General features: G+C 41.1%; 1 protein-coding gene across 5 annotated transcripts in view; it reads left to right on the top strand.

Moving 5' to 3' along the window:
- The window catches only part of TAB3 (TGF-beta activated kinase 1 (MAP3K7) binding protein 3), a 76870-nt gene that overhangs the window by 35775 nt on the left and 21982 nt on the right, over positions 1-19113 (top strand). For all 5 annotated transcript variants that reach the window (XM_084642933.1, XM_084642930.1, XM_084642929.1 and 2 more), the window contains one exon: positions 10995-11183. In XM_084642933.1, coding sequence (XP_084499059.1) covers positions 11082-11183 — 102 coding nt within the window. In that variant the 5' untranslated portion in view covers positions 10995-11081. The remainder of the gene's footprint in view (positions 1-10994; positions 11184-19113) is intronic.

Below are 19113 nucleotides of genomic sequence, written 5' to 3'. Positions count from 1 at the left end.
ATAAGGCGATGTCTACACTAGCACTTTTGTCGGTATAAGTTACATTACTTAAGGGTGTGGAAAAAAACCTCTTCTCTGAGACACACAGGTTGCACTGAGGAAAGCACCGGTGTGGACAATGCTATGTTGGTGGAAGAGCTTCTCCTGTCGACATAGCTACTGCCTCTCATGGGGGTGGATTTATTATGCTGATGAGAGCTCTCTCCCGTCAGCATAGAGCATCTTCACCAGATGCGCTACAGCGGCACAGCTGCACCAAGGTAGCACTTCTAGTAGACTAGCTCTTACAAAATCAAGGGGGAACTCTCCCTGTGAAGAATTAAGTTGCAGAATGTGGAAACCCAGGGCATAGTAGATCAGTGAAAGGATTAACTTAATGTATTTGTTGCTGGTGGTTGGATTCTGTTTTGAGTCATGGGAGTGGGCTTGTAAATGGTGGTATTTATACAGTTTTCACAATGCAATCCGTTAGATGTCAGTGCTGCAGTTTCCTATTGAAATCGTATGGAAAGAGCTGATTAGCAAAAACCAGTAAAGTGCGGAGCTAAGGGACTAAAAAACTGGTCTCCAGCCCTGGGATCTTACTTCAGCCTGGTAGTTAAATTTAGCTCAGAAGCTTGCTCCAGTCTTGCTCCAGCATTTTAATCCTGGGTGTTCATTTTAGTTTAGGAGTGAAGTCCAGGTTAGAAACTTGGTTTCAGCTAAGAACTCATCCTTAAATATAGGGTTTCAGTCAGAAGACTCCTTGTCTTTTAATGGTGGATTTTATTAAGGGATGTTTATTTTATGACTGTTACTGTAACTTTAAGTTAATTTAACATACCTTTTATAGGATCTCAAATTGTTACTTACTTTGATATTTAAAATGGATTCCAGATTATTTTCAATATATATTTGAGTCAATGAGCTGCATTTTCTACACTATAATAGTGGAGTGACGCTCTTTACTAAATGCTGAGCACTGTGCTAGCTGCTGCTTCAGTGAAGAGAATGTGATCTAGAGTCTGCCTTAGCCTCCTTTCAGCTTTAGAGAATTGGATATGATTTCACATCAGTAGTTACAAGGGCCATTTTAAAAAAAACCCCAACCTATAATCATTTTTGTTTGATTTCTGGGGAAAAAACACACACAGTTGCTTTCTTTATATATCATTCTGAAGTATTTACAAGAAATTAAGATATATTGGGAAAGTTTTTTTATTTGAGAAGTTTAGAAATTTTTCTGTAAATAAAAACTTGTGCAATTCTAAAAAGTTGAAGGGAGATATGATGAGAGCATCAAGGTTATGGTGCTTATTAGGAAACAAGTTATAGAATTATCTAGAAACACAGAGGGAAAGGGGAATGTGGAGCCCACTAATTAGGCAGAGATGGGTGAGTACTGGGTTAAGTGATCTCTTTTTGATTGAGAGTGGGGGGTTGGTGGCAGAGCGCTCGGTTTGTTGGAACCTAGAAAATTCTGGAGGTAACCAGGGCATTTGAGAACATGCTTATTGAATAAAACTGGTTGGGTTTTTCAGTCTTCAAAGTGTTGAAGTCACTGGTATTTGCTATTCCATTCTAATGTAGGACATTTGAAAGCTGCTAATTAATATAAATGTATTTAATTACCTAAGGTAATTACGTAAGACAATACATTTTTTTTTCTGACTCCACAAGTCTAAAGGGGTAGGAAAAAAGCAACTGGATGAACTGAAGTGCAAAGTAAATATGGTCAGGGTTGAAAAAAATACTCCTCTGAAGAGTACAGAAAATAATTGTGTTGGATTCTTCATGATCTAATGTGCCACTGAATAAAACTTATTGAAAGGAAGAACAGACTCGTGATAAGTTAGATCCATCATTAAAATGTAGGTGCAGTGATCATTTAAGTCTTTGTTCTAGGCCTCTGAGCAGTTTTTAAACTGCTAGAGGACAAAGACATGAACTTGAGAGAAAGAGTTGCAGCTTTCTTTTATGCTAATATTGACTTTGATGTAGCACAAGATGAGCAGTTTTTAAAAATGACCAAAGCACTTCGCTCTTGATGCATTCTTTTCAGGTATGCTGTTAGAAGAAATGGAGAAAATCAAAGGAAGAACAAAAAGAATTGTATTAGATACTAGGGCAAGAAGATTGGTTGAACATGAGAAATGACCAGATATTGGTTACAAGTATCATCTGTAAAGGGAAGAATAAAATCCCACTTAATGCTATTAATTTTACATCTGAAAAGAAAGCAGAACACCAGCCAAATTGCAAAAGATGATGTCTAGGAATGCTGAGAAAAGCACAGGAAGGAGGTCTGTGCCATTTTTTCATGTGATGAAATTAAAGTGGAAGTAGAGGAAAACATCTGAAGTTCAGTCATTCTAAGCTTCTCATATGTGGGCATATAGCACATTTTTACATAACTGCTCCACAGAAAGGCTGTAAATTTACAAAAGCAGTTAAAGGAGGCTTTGGAGGGATTTACTAGCTAGAGACTGACATTGCTGACTCAGTCTCCAAACCTGATTTCCACACTAAAAATAAATTAACGGAACACGTAAGGACAAATTGGAAATTATTTAAGAAGGTGTGGGATTTTTATCTAGGTATCATGACTGATCCAGACACACAGGTTGAACCCATATCAGGAAGAAGGCTGAAATATTGCTCATGGAACATAATCCTAATTGTATGCCTTTTAGGATTTAAAATTGAAGATCCAGATACCCACCCTACATTTGTTTGTAGATTAAGTTCTCACAATTCATTACTTCAAAATGGTGAAAAATTGGCTGTCCAGCCAGCTCATCATCAAGCAAGCATAATTTGAACAGCATTCAGATTGATATGGTTGCAATCTCATAATAGGTTAGGTAATGAAAAAACAAATGAATTGATAAAAATGAATGACTATTGTAGATCAGATACAAAGGAGAGAGATCTTAATGGCTAGTAGCTTGTTGACTTGATTGTGATCTCGTTTTACTTATAGAATTGCTATTTCTTTTTGGACAATATCTCATCTTTCCACAAGATATCATTTTTTTGGCAGAAGGACTACTATATAGCTCTGGATTAATTGAATCAGATTTTACATGCTTAAACATACGTTTTCATTTCTACTCCATTGATCTCAATCTTCTCAGTCATTATTAAAATATTTTCCATTCCTCAACATCAGGCATTTAGGCTTTCCTTTGTGCATTTTCTTTGTTGTTCAGGTAGGGGATTAGTATTTGGTACTTTTCTGTATGATTCAGATTTGTGTTTTTTCAGGAAGAATAAAGAACTTGGAACAGTGGAATAAATATCACCCAAAATTTGCAGATCCATCGCATGCTGCTGCCAGTCATTGATCTGTAAACAGGGTTAACTGAGTTGTGAGCTGGCAGACTTTGAGATATGGAAACATACAAACAATTAAGGATTAACATTGCAGCAGTGTGTTGTGTATAAAAGACGGTTGGAATAGTTAGCTATTTCCATATACAAATAAATATGATCTATTCTGTTTTAACATCATTTATAGCAGTAATCCTAGTTCTAACATACCTAGATTGTTTAAGTCAGCGTTTTGCAAATGTACATCTGGTACATCTTGAATGTGCCTACATCTTGCATTTAATGCAATGGAGAGCAGAAAAAATTATGGAAAGGGGTAGCTTATTTAACTTCCAAATAAGTTTCAATATGCAACTGAAATCAATGTCATTTTTGCTCTGTAAAGATACTATATAAAAATAGCAACATCTTAGACATCAGATTTTCTCCCTGTATGTATTGAGTTATATCTGTTTACTTCATCGTAAAAATGCACATTTACCACTTTTATTCCGTTTTAGTCCTGCAGAGCCAACACAGCTAAGAGATGTTGAGCGGAATTCTCCTTCTTTTTGTGCACTGTCAGAATTTGGTTGGAGTTTTCAAAGGAGTTTTTGATACCTTGGGGTTCAGCCCAGACCAAAAAGGGTTTGTGTCACTGTCTGCCCTGCAATTCTGGGTGCCTTCAGTGCTGTGCTGCTGTGACTGACAACCCTGACACCAGCAGCCAACCTACAAGCGTGCAGGTCACCCTCTGGCTTCCATGACTCAGTTGGTTTTGTTGCAGTGTAACCCCAACACTTGCCACCCACACACACAGAGTCCTGAACTTCCCCAAAACTGTCTGCCTTGCACTGTTCCGCCCTCTCCCTGAACACTTACAGAACCTTAAGTTCATTGTTCCTTTAAAGAGACGATATGCTGCAGCTCATTAATTTAATTAGACTGTGACAAACACTCTTATTTCATTCACGGCATTGAATTGGTTTAATTTATTTTAAAAATAAAACAAGTTTATTAAATAGTCATAGGTTTAAATGATACCAAGTACAATGAGTCAAAAGATAAAAATAAGTACATACAAACATTTACAAAGATAAAAATAAGTACATACAAACAAGTAAAAATACATTTCTGAGATTAAAACTTAATTTCAGCAAGTTACAATCTTTGTCTAAGAAGATTTCTCACTTGTATTCAGTTCCCAGAGACCTCAGCCGCCTCGGATGAAGGATACAATGTTCTGTGATTCCAAGAGCCCTGGCCCTTTGACTCCCACAAGGCTTTTTGTTTCTGCTTATATCTCCCAAAGTTCACTGACCCTGTTACAAGAGGCAGGAAGGATTCCTGCTGTTTTTCCCTTCCTGTTGACCTCCCATCTTCCTGCTGATTCATATGCAAATGGAGCATCTATTGTTTTGATTCCCTGCTGCCTTAATTTACATTGAAGGCAGGGAGAGAGCTACCTTTTCTCCTGTCTAGGAGAGAACCTGCTTTTCCCTGTTTGGTCACAGACTTTAAAGCATAATATCAGTGACTATCCACAATTCCTTATATATAGTGCTCTATGAAATCTGCTTTTGTTTTTTTTATCAAAATTGTTTGACACATTGACAGCAATTAAGTATCCTTACTATAAATACATAAAAATGTTCAGAATTGGATTGCAACGGGGAAAACTGATTTTAACAACAAAAAACCCCTATAATTTAAACAAAACATCCTGCAGATATACAGTATATGGTAAAAGTAACATTTTAAATCACTTGTTAAAGTAGCACTCAGTAATATGACCAAACTGACATTGCTGAACAGTAACACAAGAATTTAACAGATGTCTCTTACAGTGACAATATTACTGAATTCATATTTGAATAATTAAATAAAAAAATGCACAAAACATAATTCATCCTTGCAGCAGTCGTTGCCATTTTATCTTAAACTCAGTAACTTTCGAGCTTCCTAAATGCTGAAGGAATGCTTAAATTAATTTCAAATTTGATTAAATAATGTCAAGCTAACAAATCAGCATTTTATTGCTGAGTACTGTAACTTTTTGATGTCTCCGCTAACAGAGTAAATTTAGCATACCTGGCAGCACCTTCAAGAAACATTTGGTATCAATTGATTACAGAAACTTTACAGAACATATCTGATGCATAAACTTTTATGTTTAAATCATCTTTCTAGATTTCAGATAATTTCCCTCTATCTTACAGAGGGGTTTTAATTTCACTGTTTTATGACAGTGGAACCCTAGCACTGTATTAACATGTGGGGAGGGAGGAATTTAATGGAAACACAAAGCTTGATTGCAGTGAGTTCCTCTTTTCTGAGAGTCGCCCTACTCTTTTTCCCGTATGGTAAGTGGTGATTGTCGTATAGAGCTAATTGGAGATCAGATCTGGAGACTTTTAGAGGATCCCTTCCCAACTAGCTACTGCCCATCAATGAGCACTCTCTTGACCTTTGAAGAAAGTGGTTCAGACAATGTTCTCTCTACTTTTTTGAAGTCAAAAGGGTATAGAGTTACTGTGGCATTACCACTGTGGACAGAGCTGAACTCTGTATCCAGCAACTGAGCTGTGTACAGTGCCTTTATGGCAGACTGTATTGCTTACATCATATCATGATGATTTTAAAGACATTTCACCTCTTCAGATTGTCCTATTGATCCCAACGAGTAGTATGGAATGTGAGTGGTAGCGTTCACTAATAGTATGCATCAAATGTGGCAGGAGAACAAACCTTTGACCTGATGTTTCTGCTTTAATGGATATTAATTTCAGTGACAGAACGCTCCAAATAATGAAGTATCTTATCTTGACAGTGGTTAGAGACTAAAAGAAAGGGGAAAAAAATAGTGTAGGAAAGGCCCTAGAGAACAGAGTTCTTGGGGTGAGGTAAAGAGTGAGAGGCCAGAGCTTCGTATCATACAAAAAGGAATTAGCCATTTATATGGATGAGAAGAATATCCAAAATTAAATATTAAAAAATAAACAAAATAGACACCAAGATTTTGGAAAGAGTTTAAACAGTTAAGCTTCAGGGGCACAAACCAACCTCTTTACCTATTGGCGTTTAGGAAGAAGCTTTCTTTGGGGGCTGGTTGTGGGCACTGTCGCGTACAGGATAGCAGACTTAATGGATCCCTCATCTGATTCTGTATGTTCCTACAGAAGAGTTTGCATATTAGTGTCAAACTTAGTTTTTGAACTAGTGTAAACATGGCTTTTTAAACAGTTCAGTTTAATTCAGTTTTAACACAACTGACCAACTCTGCAAAGTTTAACCATATTTAACAACTGCATTTAAATGTTGCTTAAACACAGTTGAATTGGGTTGTATGGCTGTTTGGCTGCTAGTCTGTTTCTGCCCTGAGAGTATCAGAAAATTGTCCCACTTTTGCTCTAGGACTGATGGAAGTGATAGTGCAATCAGTCACAGCTGTTTTTACTATTTCGTCTACTGTTTGCCTAGATGAGATAGTGGTAAAATGTCTGTCAGGTCAACACTAGTGATCACTGGATGTCTTCATTGTTGGCCAGACTGGGTTAAAAAGTTCTAGCATAAGTTTCTAACTGGACTAAAGCACAGTTTTAAACCTGTTTTTAAACATAGTTTAGTTACCTATTGTCATAAATATAAAGGGAAGGGTAAACCCCTTTGAAATCCCTCCTGGCCAGGGGAAAGCTCCTCTCACCTGTAAAGGGTTAAGAAGCTAAAGGTAACCTCGCTGGCACCTGACCAAAATGACCAATGAGGAGACAAGATATTTTCAAAAGCTGGGAGGAGGGAGAGAAACAAAGGGTCTGTGTCTGTCTGTAGTCGTCTTGGCCGGGGACAGAACAGGAATGGAGTCTTAGAACTTTTAGTAAGTAATCTAGCTAGGTATGTGTTAGATTATGATTTCTTTAAATGGCTGAGAAAAGAATTGTGCTGAATAGAATAACTATTTCTGTCTGTGTATCTTTTTTGTAACTTAAGGTTTTGCCTAGAGGGGTTCTCTATGTTTTGAATCTAATTACCCTGTAAGATATATACCATCCTGATTTTACAGGGGGGATTTCTTTATTTCTATTTACTTCTATTTTTTATTAAAAGTCTTCTTGTAAAACACTGAATGCTTTTTCATTGTTCTCAGATCCAAGAGTTTGGGTTTGTGGTCACCTATGCAAATTGGTGAGGCTTTTTATCCAACATTTCCCAGGAAAGGGGGGGTGCAAGTGTTGGGAGGATTGTTCATTGTTCTTAAGATCCAAGGGTCTGGGTCTGTAGTCACCTAGGCAAATTGGTGAGGCTTTTTACCAAACCTTGTCCAGGAAGTGGGGTGCAAGGTTTTGGGAAGTATTTTGGGGGGAAGATGTTTCCAAACAGCTCTTCCCCAGTAACCAGTATTAGTTTGGTGGTGGTAGCGGCCTGTCCAAGGTGTAATATTTTGTACCTTGGGGAAGTTTTGACCTAAGCTGGTAAAGATAAGCTTAGGAGGTTTTTCATGCAGGTCCCCACATCTGTACCCTAGAGTTCAGAGTGGGGGAGGAACCTTGACACCTATACAGAGCCCAGTGAACAGTGTTATAACTCAGTTTGAACACAGCTAGGTTTAAACCCTGCCGAGGAAATATGGTTCTATATTGAGGATAACTCTTCACAGACAGGGCTGTTGGCCATTGACCATTCAATATGGACCAGGACAAGCTTGTCTAAACAAAATGTGGATAGGCCAGAATATATGTTAAATCTCAGTTTAAACAGTTTGACATTGTCCACTCAAACATTTTATACCAAGTTAACTGATGCAATTTTAATTAAATTTGTGTTAAAGCATTACAGTTGTCACAGTTCCTTTCTCTGTGGTTGGTTTGATGTGTTAGTTTCTGTAGGATTATGAAGGGCACATCTGTTCATGAAAAGATCTTTATGCCTTTTCATAATTTTTTTTATTCAGGTCTGGGTACGTTGCCAAAAGTGGCAGTTTCCACATAAAGTAGTCATAAGAATATAAGAATGCCCATACTGGGTCAGACCAGTGGTCCATCTAGCCCAGTATTCTGTCTTGCAACAGTGGCTGTCGCCAGATGCCTCAGATGGAATGAACAGAACAGGCTAATTTATTGAATGATCCATCTCCTTGTCATCCAGTCCCAGCTGCTGGCTATCAGATTTAGGGACACCCAGAGCATGGGGTTGTGCCCCTGACCATCTTGGCTAATAGCCATTGATGGACCTATCCTCAATGGGGTTTTCTATTCCTTTTTTGAAACCAGCTGCATTTTTGGCCTTCTCAGCATCACCGGGCAATGAGTTCCACAGTCTGTGCTGTGTGAAGAAGTACTTCCTTATGTTTGCTTTAAATCTGCTGCCTAGTAATTTCATTGGGTGACCCCTGGTTCTTGTGTTATATGAAGGGATAAATAATACTTCCTTATTCACTGTCTCCACACCTTTGATTAGACATGTTAATAAAATTAGACCAAATGTTACAGCCATATAATGCAACCAGGAAGACCATTGCATGGTACAAGAAACTAGCTGTTGTCAAGACCATTCAGAGTGCTTGGGAAGAATCTGTTACCTCGGCACATAGCATTTCTGAAATGCATTTAAATGCATTTTTTTGAAATGCATATTTTTTATGCAGTACAAATACAAGTCATAAAATAGAATAGTCTGTTTTTCTGCCCAGTTCAGCTAAGCTTTTCACTGTGGAATGACACTGACGTTTGTGTGGCAGTGTTTCACAGAACAAGTTTTTAAGTGCTCATATTCTGCTGAAAAGTTCATGCTTCAAAATTAGATGTACCAATACAGTGAGCATCAAACCTTTGGAGAGAATACTATTGCTACCACTGAAGTAATTATTTTATAAACACATGTACTTTATAGCTGCCAAAAATATCCTGATGTGCAATATAAAGTGTAATATTCAATTTATAGTCTCTTGCTTAAGTGGCTATATTGAAATATTGAAATTTTGGGGGGTATGGGGAGAAGCTTAATTCAGTCTTGAGAATCCTTTGGTGAGGTGGGTAGCAAAGGCTCATGCAATTTACTTTCAATTAAGATTCCTATCTAGGTGTTTTTTAACATTCTTAATGCCATGCTTACAGTGTCAAGGCTAAAAGTGTGAAAAAATTATCTATAAATCTGGAAAAAAATCTACAAATCACATGCAAGATTCTGTCCACCCTAAAGTATGATAGTCTCATAATGAAGTCTGGAAACGTTCAGAAGAATTTGTTGTGCTGGATAGTGCATAATCTTACTCTGAGCAAAGAATTAAGTCAGCAACCCAGGCTATAGAACACCCTTGTCTCCTTTCCACATCTGGCAGATGAGAATAATATTAACTCCCTCACAAGAAGGTTTTGAGGGTTAGTTAATGTTTGTAAAGTATGTTGAAATGTAGCTATAGTAAGTACTTAATATTACTAGTTACTTTCTGGCCAGAATTGTAGAAGGCATCCTTGGCTTGGTATTTTGACTTCAGCGACAGTATTTCAGGCTAGTATTGTGTTGATTAGTCAAAATGGGTAAACCTTGTTTACTCAAGATGCATGTGTCCTTTGTACACTTTTATTCTGGTTCAAATACTACTTGTTATAATACTACTAGATAAAAGAATCCTGACACGAAAGTAGACACTTTTCTCTCTGCCTTTAAATATGAAGGTGATAAATGTTTTATGAATACCCAAGATAAATACTTACTGTAATCCTAAAATCACTTTGCATGTTCTTGGTCACTCTTCTTTCCCCAGAGATATCTTGGATGCTCACATGACTTGAAGGCTTGAAAATATTCTTTTCCTACTGAAAAAAGAAAAGGACTTGTGGCACCTTAGAGACTAACACCTATTTCTATTTTGAAAATATTTTATTTTTTTAACATAATGGAATAGAAGCAGACATGGCTTTGTTTCCTGGTGTGCAAGATTAGATAATGTTGGCTAATTGCTTGAGTCAGCAAGAATTATTTTCCTATATAGGTCACAAAAATGGTGCCTGTATTTTTTTTTTCTTTCTAATTAGTAGATGATATGAGAAGGAAAGAGATTAAATCCAGAGAACATTGCTCTGTATTTTGAGCAGTTTTAAGGTAGGGTACATATTATGCCTGAACTACTGAAGTGTCTAAACAGATACTTTATTAGAAACTTGTAGACTTGAGCTACAAAATCTGTTATCTGATGTCTTCAGCTGTTGTCTAATTTTAGTTAGTGGTATACATTTAAAGGTGGTGGTGTTTGTGCACTGCGGGAGTTGGAGATCTAATTATTAGCTAAAATACATAATTTAAAATACTACTGGTAATTGTACCACCTGGACTTCTATTCTGTCACTGTTAGCACATAGCTCTATTATTAAAATAATGAATGAACCCTTGTATAGTTCATCATATCCTCAAACACCACAAACTTTTAACTATTCAAAATGTCTTTGAGAAGTAAATTAATATTAATCCCATTTTTATCAACGGGGAAACTGAGGGAGTCTAATGCACATCTGGGATTAGAAATTCATGACTCAGTTTCTGTGTTTATTCCATGCCCCTTTCAATCTGTGAATCTAAAAAACAGTTCAGGTTGTCTATACGCAAACTTCATTTGGTGGAGGGAGAATGTAGTTAGCTTCACTTTTACTTTGGATGAATTAGGATGTATTTTAATAAATATGATGATCGTTGTCTGTTTTTCCCAATAGAAAATGCCTGAAGCATCAGAAGATCATATCCACTGGAAGGCTTATTGACTTCCATTCTTGAGAATCCCAGAACAACATCAGTCTGGCATGGCGCAGGGTAGTCAGCAACTTGATGTGCAGGTACTCCATGACCTCCGGCAACGTTTCCCTGAGATTCCAGAAGGGGTGGTGTCTCAGTGTATGCTCCAGGTATGCTGCAGCAGAATACAGTAGCATAGTAACAGTTACCGTACATTTATTGTTGTAGCATAAAAAGGAACCCCCTTGTAATAGACTGATTAGAAATCAGTTCAATTTCATAGTTGTCTTCTGGGGATTTTTAAGTTTCTAAAAGGTAACAGGAACTTGGAGAACAGCAAACTTTTTGAGTTTACATTCTATTGAAATATTTATTTATTTATTTGTTTATTTTTTGGGTAAAAGAGAGTGGATATTCCCTGTGGCTGAGCAGAAAGACACTATTCAAGTTTCTGTCATCTCAGGATGTGAGAGTGGAAAACTCCTTTTTTCTCTTCTGCCATTCAATGTAGGCAGGTGTTGCACTCATACCTGAATTGAAACTGTGGGTTACTGGATTTTTCACAAGACCAGATTTTTTATTAGCAGTAAGGCCCTTGCCATTTTTCTTAAAGAAACTGTCTCTGTCTTTGAGTAATGCCCCTATGGGTGCTCCACTGTAGGGGTGCTTGTGTCCCTGTGCTGCTGGTTGGAAAACTTTGATATCAGTGTCTGGCTCTCTCCCTTTGTGCCCCACCATAAGGTTAACCAGTATGTGCAGGCTAAACCCCCACAGTTCCTTCTCAACTGCCTCTGGCTAGAGTCGGAGCCATCAGCAGTCCATTTGAGATCGTTAACGTCTTCCTTTTCTTTAGCATTTTTAGTAGCTAGTTCGTCTTTTTCAGTCTTAGTTTTTCTTTTTTAGAAGATAAAGAAAAACTACAACTTTTAATTCCCCCCCCCCTTTTTTGTTGGGGATCCCTTCCCTCAACAGGGTATGCCCAACTCACCAGGCTTCAAGAAGTGCCTCTTCTTGCAAAGAGGCCATCCCTGTGGCAGATGAACACTCTTGATGCGTATGCTGCTTCAGGGAAGGCTACATGCTGCAGAATTGTGGTCTCTGTCAACAACTTAAACCCACGTCTCGAAAGGACAGGGAAATCAAACAGAAGATAATGTCTGATGGAGGCAGCCCTCCAGTCTTCTTTGGATCTGTGCCAGGAGTCGCCCAGAATGCATGAGTCTTCTCTGCAGCCCTCGACATCTAGGGACTATGGGTCGAAGAAATCAGCCATGGACCCCTCTCGTAAGACATCTAAAGAGAGAGCTGTGAGCCCTGAGCTAGCCATAAAAGATCTCTGGCATGCTTTGTATTGTCAGTACTGTTGACACCAAGGCCATCCAAGCATGGTACCCATAGCTTACGAGGGTCTAGAGCAGCAGGTATTGATGCGCCTAAAGACCTGATGGGCATAGACTCTGAGCCAATGGTACCAATACACAAAAACAGGAGCAGGGAGCACATGGTTAAGAAGATCCTGCTGGTATGCTCTGTACCGTTGGCACTGTCAATGGTGAGCCATCCAGCACTGGTGAGATCCCTGACTGCAGGAGTTCTGGCACTCAAGAGAGTTCAGCGTATCTGATATACCAGAGTCTTCCCTTCTTGGCACTGGAGCTTCGGTATCAAGTCTTCTCCAAGCACGTGAGTCTTTTCCGGTACCTTGCCAGGCACCTCTACTTTCTAGTCATCCTCCTTCTATACTTCCTATGAAGCCTGTTCCCTCAGGGAACTGATGGGCAAGATCCCCTATGAGAATAACATGAGGGGAAAAGGAGTCCAGGAGAGCTGGCTGTATTTTAAAGAACCCTTATTGAGGTTTCAGGGACAAACCATCCCAATGTGTAGAAAGAAAAGCCAAGCTGGTCGCCTGCCATATTTACTAAACAGTGAAATCCTTGCTGATCTTAAATACAAAAAAGAAGCTTACAAGAAGTGGAAGATTGGACAAATGACCAGGGATGAGTATAAAAATATTGCTCGGGCATGCAGGAGTGAAATCAGGAAGGCCAAATCACGCCTGGAGTTGCAGCTAGCAAGAGATGTTAAGAGTAACAAGAAGGGTTTCTTCAGGTATGTTAGCAACAAGAAGAAAGTCAAGGGAAGTGTGGGCCCCTTACTGAATGAGGGAGGCAACCTAGTGACAGAGGATGTGGAAAAAGCTAATGTACTCAATGCTTTTTTTGCCTCTGTCTTCACGAACAAGGTCAGCTCCCAGACTACTGCACTGGGCACCACAGCTTGGGGAGGAGGTGACCAGCCCTCTGTGGAGAAAGTGGTGGTTCGGGACTATTTAGAAAAGTTGGACGTGCACAAGTCCATGGGGCCGGATGCGCTGCATCCGAGAGTGCTAAAGGAGTTGGTGGATGTGATTGCAGAGCCGTTGGCCATTATCTTAGAAAACTCATGGCGATCAGGGGAAGTCCCGGATGACTGGAAAAAGGCTAATGTAGTGCCCATCTTTTAAAAAAGGGAAGGAGGATGATCCTGGGAGCTACAGGCCAGTCAGCCTCACCTCAGTCCCTGGAAAAATCATGGAGCAGGTCTTCAAGGAATCAATTCTGAAGCACTTAGAGGAGAGAAAAGTGATCAGGAACAGTCAGCATGGAGTCACCAAGGTCTAGTCATGCCTGACTAATCTAATTGTCTTCTATGACGAGAACCCGTTCTGTGGATGAAGGGAAAGCAGTGGACGTGTTGTTCTTTGACTTTAGCAAAGCTTTTGTCACTGTCTTCCCACAGTATTCTTGCCAGCAAGCTAAAGAAGTATGGGCTGGATGAATGGACTATAAGGTGGATAGAAAGCTGCCTAGGTTGTCAGGCTCAATGGTGGTGATCAATGGCTCCATGTCTAGTTGGCAGCTGGTATCAAGCGGTATGCCCCAAGGGTCGGTCCTGGGGCCGGTTTTATTCAATATCTTCATTAATGATCTGGAGGATGGCGTGGATTGCACCCTCAGCAAGTTTGCAGATGACACAGTGGTAGATACACTGGAAGGTAGGGATAGGATACAGAAAGACCTAGACAAATTAGAGGATTGGGCCAAAAGAAATCTGATGAGGTTCAACAAGGACAAGTGCAGAGTCCTGCACTTAGGATAGAAGAAACCCATGCACCGCTACAGACTAGGGACTGAATGACTAGGCAGCAGTTCTGCAGAAAAGGACCTAGGGGTTACAGTGGATGAGAAGCTGGATATGAGTCAACAGTGTGCCCTTGTTGCCAAGAGAGCTAACGGTATTTTGGGCTGGATAAGTAGGAGCATTGCCAGCAGATCGAGGGACGTGATCGTTCCACTCTATTTGACATTGGTGAGGCCTCACCTGGAGTACTGTGTCCAGTTTTGGGCCCCACACTGCAAGAAGGATGTGGAAAAACTGGAAAGTGTCCAGCGGAGGGCAACAAAAATGATTAGGGGACTGGAACACATGACTTATGAGGAGAGGCTGAGGGAACTGGGATTGTTTAGTCTGCAGAAGAGAAGAATAAGGAGGGATTTGATAGCTGCTTTCAGCTACCTGAAAGGGGGTTCCAAAGAGGATGGATCTAGACTGTTCTCAGTGGTAGCGGATGACAGAACAAGGAGTAATGGTCTCAAGTTGCAGTGGGGGAGATTTAGGTTGGATATTAGGAAAAACTTTTTCACTGGGAGGGTGGTGAAACACTGAAATGCATTACCTAGGGAGGTGGTGGAATCTGCTTCCTCAGAAGTTTTTAAGGTCAGGCTTGACAAAGCCATGGCTGGGATGATTTAATTGGGGATCGGTCCTGCTTTGAGCAGGGGGTTGGACTAGAAGACCTCCTGAGGTCCCTTCCAACCCTGATATTCTATGATTCGGGGCTCCTCAGGCATACCATCAGCCCCTGTACAGCCAATCATGGGCACCACCAGGCTCTATCCCACTGCTCCAATAGCCCTACTGGGATTCCTGGGCATCATATCAACCACACACTTCTTGGGTTTCCAGCTTACATCCGTGAGCCCCCGAGATGTTCTCCTTCGGTCACTGAACCTCCAGAGAAGATTGTGGAGGAAGAAGAGGGAGGATTCAAAGAGGAGGTTACATCGAAAACCAACATAGCTTCCTTCTCTCTAGATGAGGCAGTCATGCCCCCGCCATAATGCTTAGCCAATGATTTCCAGCTTTTCCAGGACTTGGCTAAAGTGCAACAGACATGCTGCAGATACACCTAAGGGAGGTAAAAGATACTCACCACAAACTCCTTGACATCCTACTCTTCCTCGTCCTCCAGAATAGCCCTCCCCATCAGTGAGGCTCTCCTGGACCCCACAAAAACTATATGGCAAACTGCAGCATCGGTGATGCCTATGTGTAAATGGGCTGATAAAAATCTCCCTGCTATGGAGACAGAACCCCTTTTTTCCCACCCTCGCCCTAACTCCATTGTTGTGGATGCCGTAAACTCCCGGGGTTGCCAGCACCAAATGAGATCTGTCCCCTATGATAGGGATTGGAAACACCTTGACCTCTTCAGGAGAAAGGCCTACTCCTCTGACACATTGCAGTTTCAAATGCAAATTATCAAGCATTAACAGCAAATGTTAATTATTAACTGTGTTAATTATTCCAAGCTCAGCACCTTTATTGATCAGATCCTAGAGTCAGAGTGTGACCAGTTCTGAGCTGTCATCCAGGAAGGGCAACTATTAGCCAAACCAACACTCTGGTCAGCCCTCGATATAGCTGATACAGCGGCCCAGTCCATCTTCACTATAGTGGTTATGTGAAATGCGTTGTGATTACGCCTCTCTGGGTTCCCTAAAGAGGTGCAGACAACCATTGAAGACCTTCCCTTTGAAGGCACCAAGTTGTTTGCTGAAAAGACTGACACATACCTCTACACCCTTAAAGATTCCAAGGCTATTCTCCGGTCATTTAGGGATCTATATACTTGGACAAAAAAGAAAATTTAGTCTGCAGCCCCAGCATAAATCCCACACCTGCCAATACCCAACTCAAAGCTTCTACAAACCTCAGAGAAAGAAATCTAGATTCTTCAGGTGCAAACCATCGAGCCCACAGTCTTCCACAGCACAACCAGCCACCTCAAAACAGCAGTTTTGACGTGTTGGTTGAGGTGTCAACAGACCACTCCCTTTAAGCGCTGCAGCTGACCAACCTATACTGCCCATTTGCCTACCGCCTTGCCACATTCCGGAGCACCTAGGAATGTATAACATCAGATGGATGGAAATCATTCACAATGGGTACTCCATCCAACTTTACCTCTCCTGCCCCAACACCCTTTTCCATCCCTCTTCAAGGACCCTTCTCATGAGAGTTTACTACAACAAGAAATAGATCTCTTCCTCCGATTAGGAGCCATAGAATCAGTACCCCAGCATCTATGAGGCAAAGATTTTTGCTCTTGCTATTTCCTGATACCCAAGAAGAATGACAGTTGGAGACCCATGCTAGACCTCAGAGCACTCAACAGGTTTGTCAAGGCTCAAAAATTCAAGATGGTTACTCTGGTAATAATTATTCCAGCATTGGAACAGGGAGACTGATTTGCAGCAATTGACCTTCAGAACACCTATTTCCATATTTCAATCCTACCATCCCACAGACAGTTCCTCAGATTTACCATAGGATAAGACCACTATCAGTACAGAATACTCTCCTTTGGGCTATCATTGGCTCTGAGAGTATTCTCCAAGGTTCAATCAGGAGTGGCTGCTAACCTACATTCCCAGGGGGATCATGATCTACCCCTATTTGACCTGTTGTCTCCTCAGAGCCCACTCCTTTAATGAGGCCCGCCGGGTTACCAAGACTGTAATAGATTGTTCATGGAACTGGGTCTTCAGATCAGCGTCCAAAGATCAACCTTCACCCCCGTACAGCACCTGTCTTTCATAGGGGCTGACCTGGACTCGTTACAGGCCAAAGCGCTTGTGCCTCAGCACAGGTTCCTTTCCTGGACCACGCTCCTAAAGAGAGTATGAAACAGCCCTCAAATATCAGCCAGACACTGCTTCCAATTCCTCGTACATATGGCAGCATGTGCAGCAGTTATACCTCATGCCAGGCTTCATATGTGGTGCCTGAAAATGTAGTTCAGCTCAGTCTACAGACCAAATAGAGACAGACTAGACACATCTGTGTCACTGTGCCACCAAGGTCAAAAACTCCCTGGTTCAGTGGAAAAATTCAGCAGAAGTTTACAACAGGATTCCCTTTTTGTAAACTTCCCCATCGTTACTTCTCACCTCCGACTCATCCCTCCTAGAATGGGGTGCACATCTAAAAAACCTTACAAAACAAGGCAAATGGTCATCCATGGAGATGTCCCTCCACGTTAAACTCAGGGCAGTCAGAAATGCCTGCGTCCATTTCCTCCTGCTGATCAAGAGAACGCACGCTAGAGTCTTAACAGACAACACAGAATGTGTGTATTACATATGCTGACAGGGAGGAACAAGGTTGCCCTCCCTTTGTGCAGAAGCGGTAAAGCTATGGAACTGGTGCATTTCCCACAACATCACGCTATTCGTGCCTACCTTCTGGGAACACAAAACTCAATAGCAGACCATCTCAGTCGCAAGTTCCACACGACCACGAATGGTACCCAGCAGTACTTCATGACCTTTTCAAGCAGTGTGGGGACACTGGCCACAGACCTGTTCACCACTTGCCTGAACAAGAAATGTCCACAATACTGTTCCAGAGCAGGGATGGGGAAGCACTCCTTCCGTGGTACAAGGACCTTCTGTATGCCTTTTCCCATTGGCTCTACTGTCAAAAATCCTAGTAAAAATAACAAGGAGTACACCTCATACTGACTGCTCCCACTTGGGCGAGATGGACTTGGTATCCTTACCTGTCACAACCGAGCCAAGGCTGGGGGCAGGGTTGGAGCAGAGCTGGGGCTGGAACAGGACTGGGTGGCACTCCCTCCCCCCACGAGGGCTGACTTGGGCCCCACTGCACCCCTCCAAACATTCTTAGGAGGATGCGTCCCACAGTTTGGGAATCTCTGTGCTAGTGAGAGCCAAAGATGGTGGCTTTGATATGCCTGCTTCTTTCCTTGGAAGCAGTGCCTCCACTCACATGTTTCTCCTTGCTCTTCACCCCCTACCGCCTGACCTAGGACAGTATATAGGGACAAGGAAAGTAGCAGGTGGGGGTAGTTACTGCTGAAGGCATACCAGAGGTAACTTTTTTACCTGAACTTTTTACCTGAATATCCCCTCCTTTTTCCTTTGAGAGGAGGGTTGGGTTCTATGTAGTAGGCTAAACATTTTCCTTTGGAGTTGCCCCTTTTGTCTGCCACCTGGATGGTCAGAATGGCTTTCGTACTTCCCCTTTGCCAAGTCAAATTGCAGTCTTTTTCCCAAGCAGTGCCATTAAGGAGGAATCAAAATGGGGACACAGCTTAACCGTAGAAGTGCTCCAGCAATTTCATTACTGCTGAAACGAATGCATACAGTATCTCCACCCTTTATAGTTCTGAGCTGCTTTCAGATAAGAAGTGCAGGATGTTCTTGTAATACAGAACTTCGTTTACTCTGACATAGTCATTTCTTCCGTACTGGTAAGTAGATGATCTCTTGGATGAACCAGTTGAACTATCCGATGTCTGTAATTTGACAAAGCTAAAGGACCCCTGTGTCTCCGAAGTACAGTATCCAGACATACTCTGGACATCTGAATACAGGGTTCTTTTTAACATATTGTATTCCAACATTTTATTTTGTAGTCTTTGAAGTATATAAAAGGCTTCCATGTCCACACTAGGAGCATTTTACCGGTATGGGAATATCGGTATGCAAAGCACTCTAGGTATAGTTGCAGGTAATCTGGCAATGCTGCTCTTTGTACTGGTATAGCAAAACCACTCTGTATGATTGAAATAAGCTATGCTAGTAAAAACACAGCTGATGTAACTATGCCTACCCTGGGACTTCTGCCTACACAGTTGTATCAGTCAGGGATCACACGTCTTCACAGCCCTGACCAACATAGTTGTGCCAGCATAAGTCCCTAATGTAGACCTGGCCCAAGGCTATGCAATATGTCAATTAAAAAGGCAGA

Source organism: Lepidochelys olivacea, assembly GCF_965140295.1.
Source record: "Lepidochelys olivacea isolate rLepOli2 genome assembly, chromosome: 1".
In the NCBI taxonomy this organism is placed as follows: Eukaryota; Metazoa; Chordata; order Testudines; family Cheloniidae; genus Lepidochelys; species Lepidochelys olivacea.
Note: the sequence above shows the minus strand (reverse complement) of the source record. Positions and strands in the feature narration are given on the sequence as shown.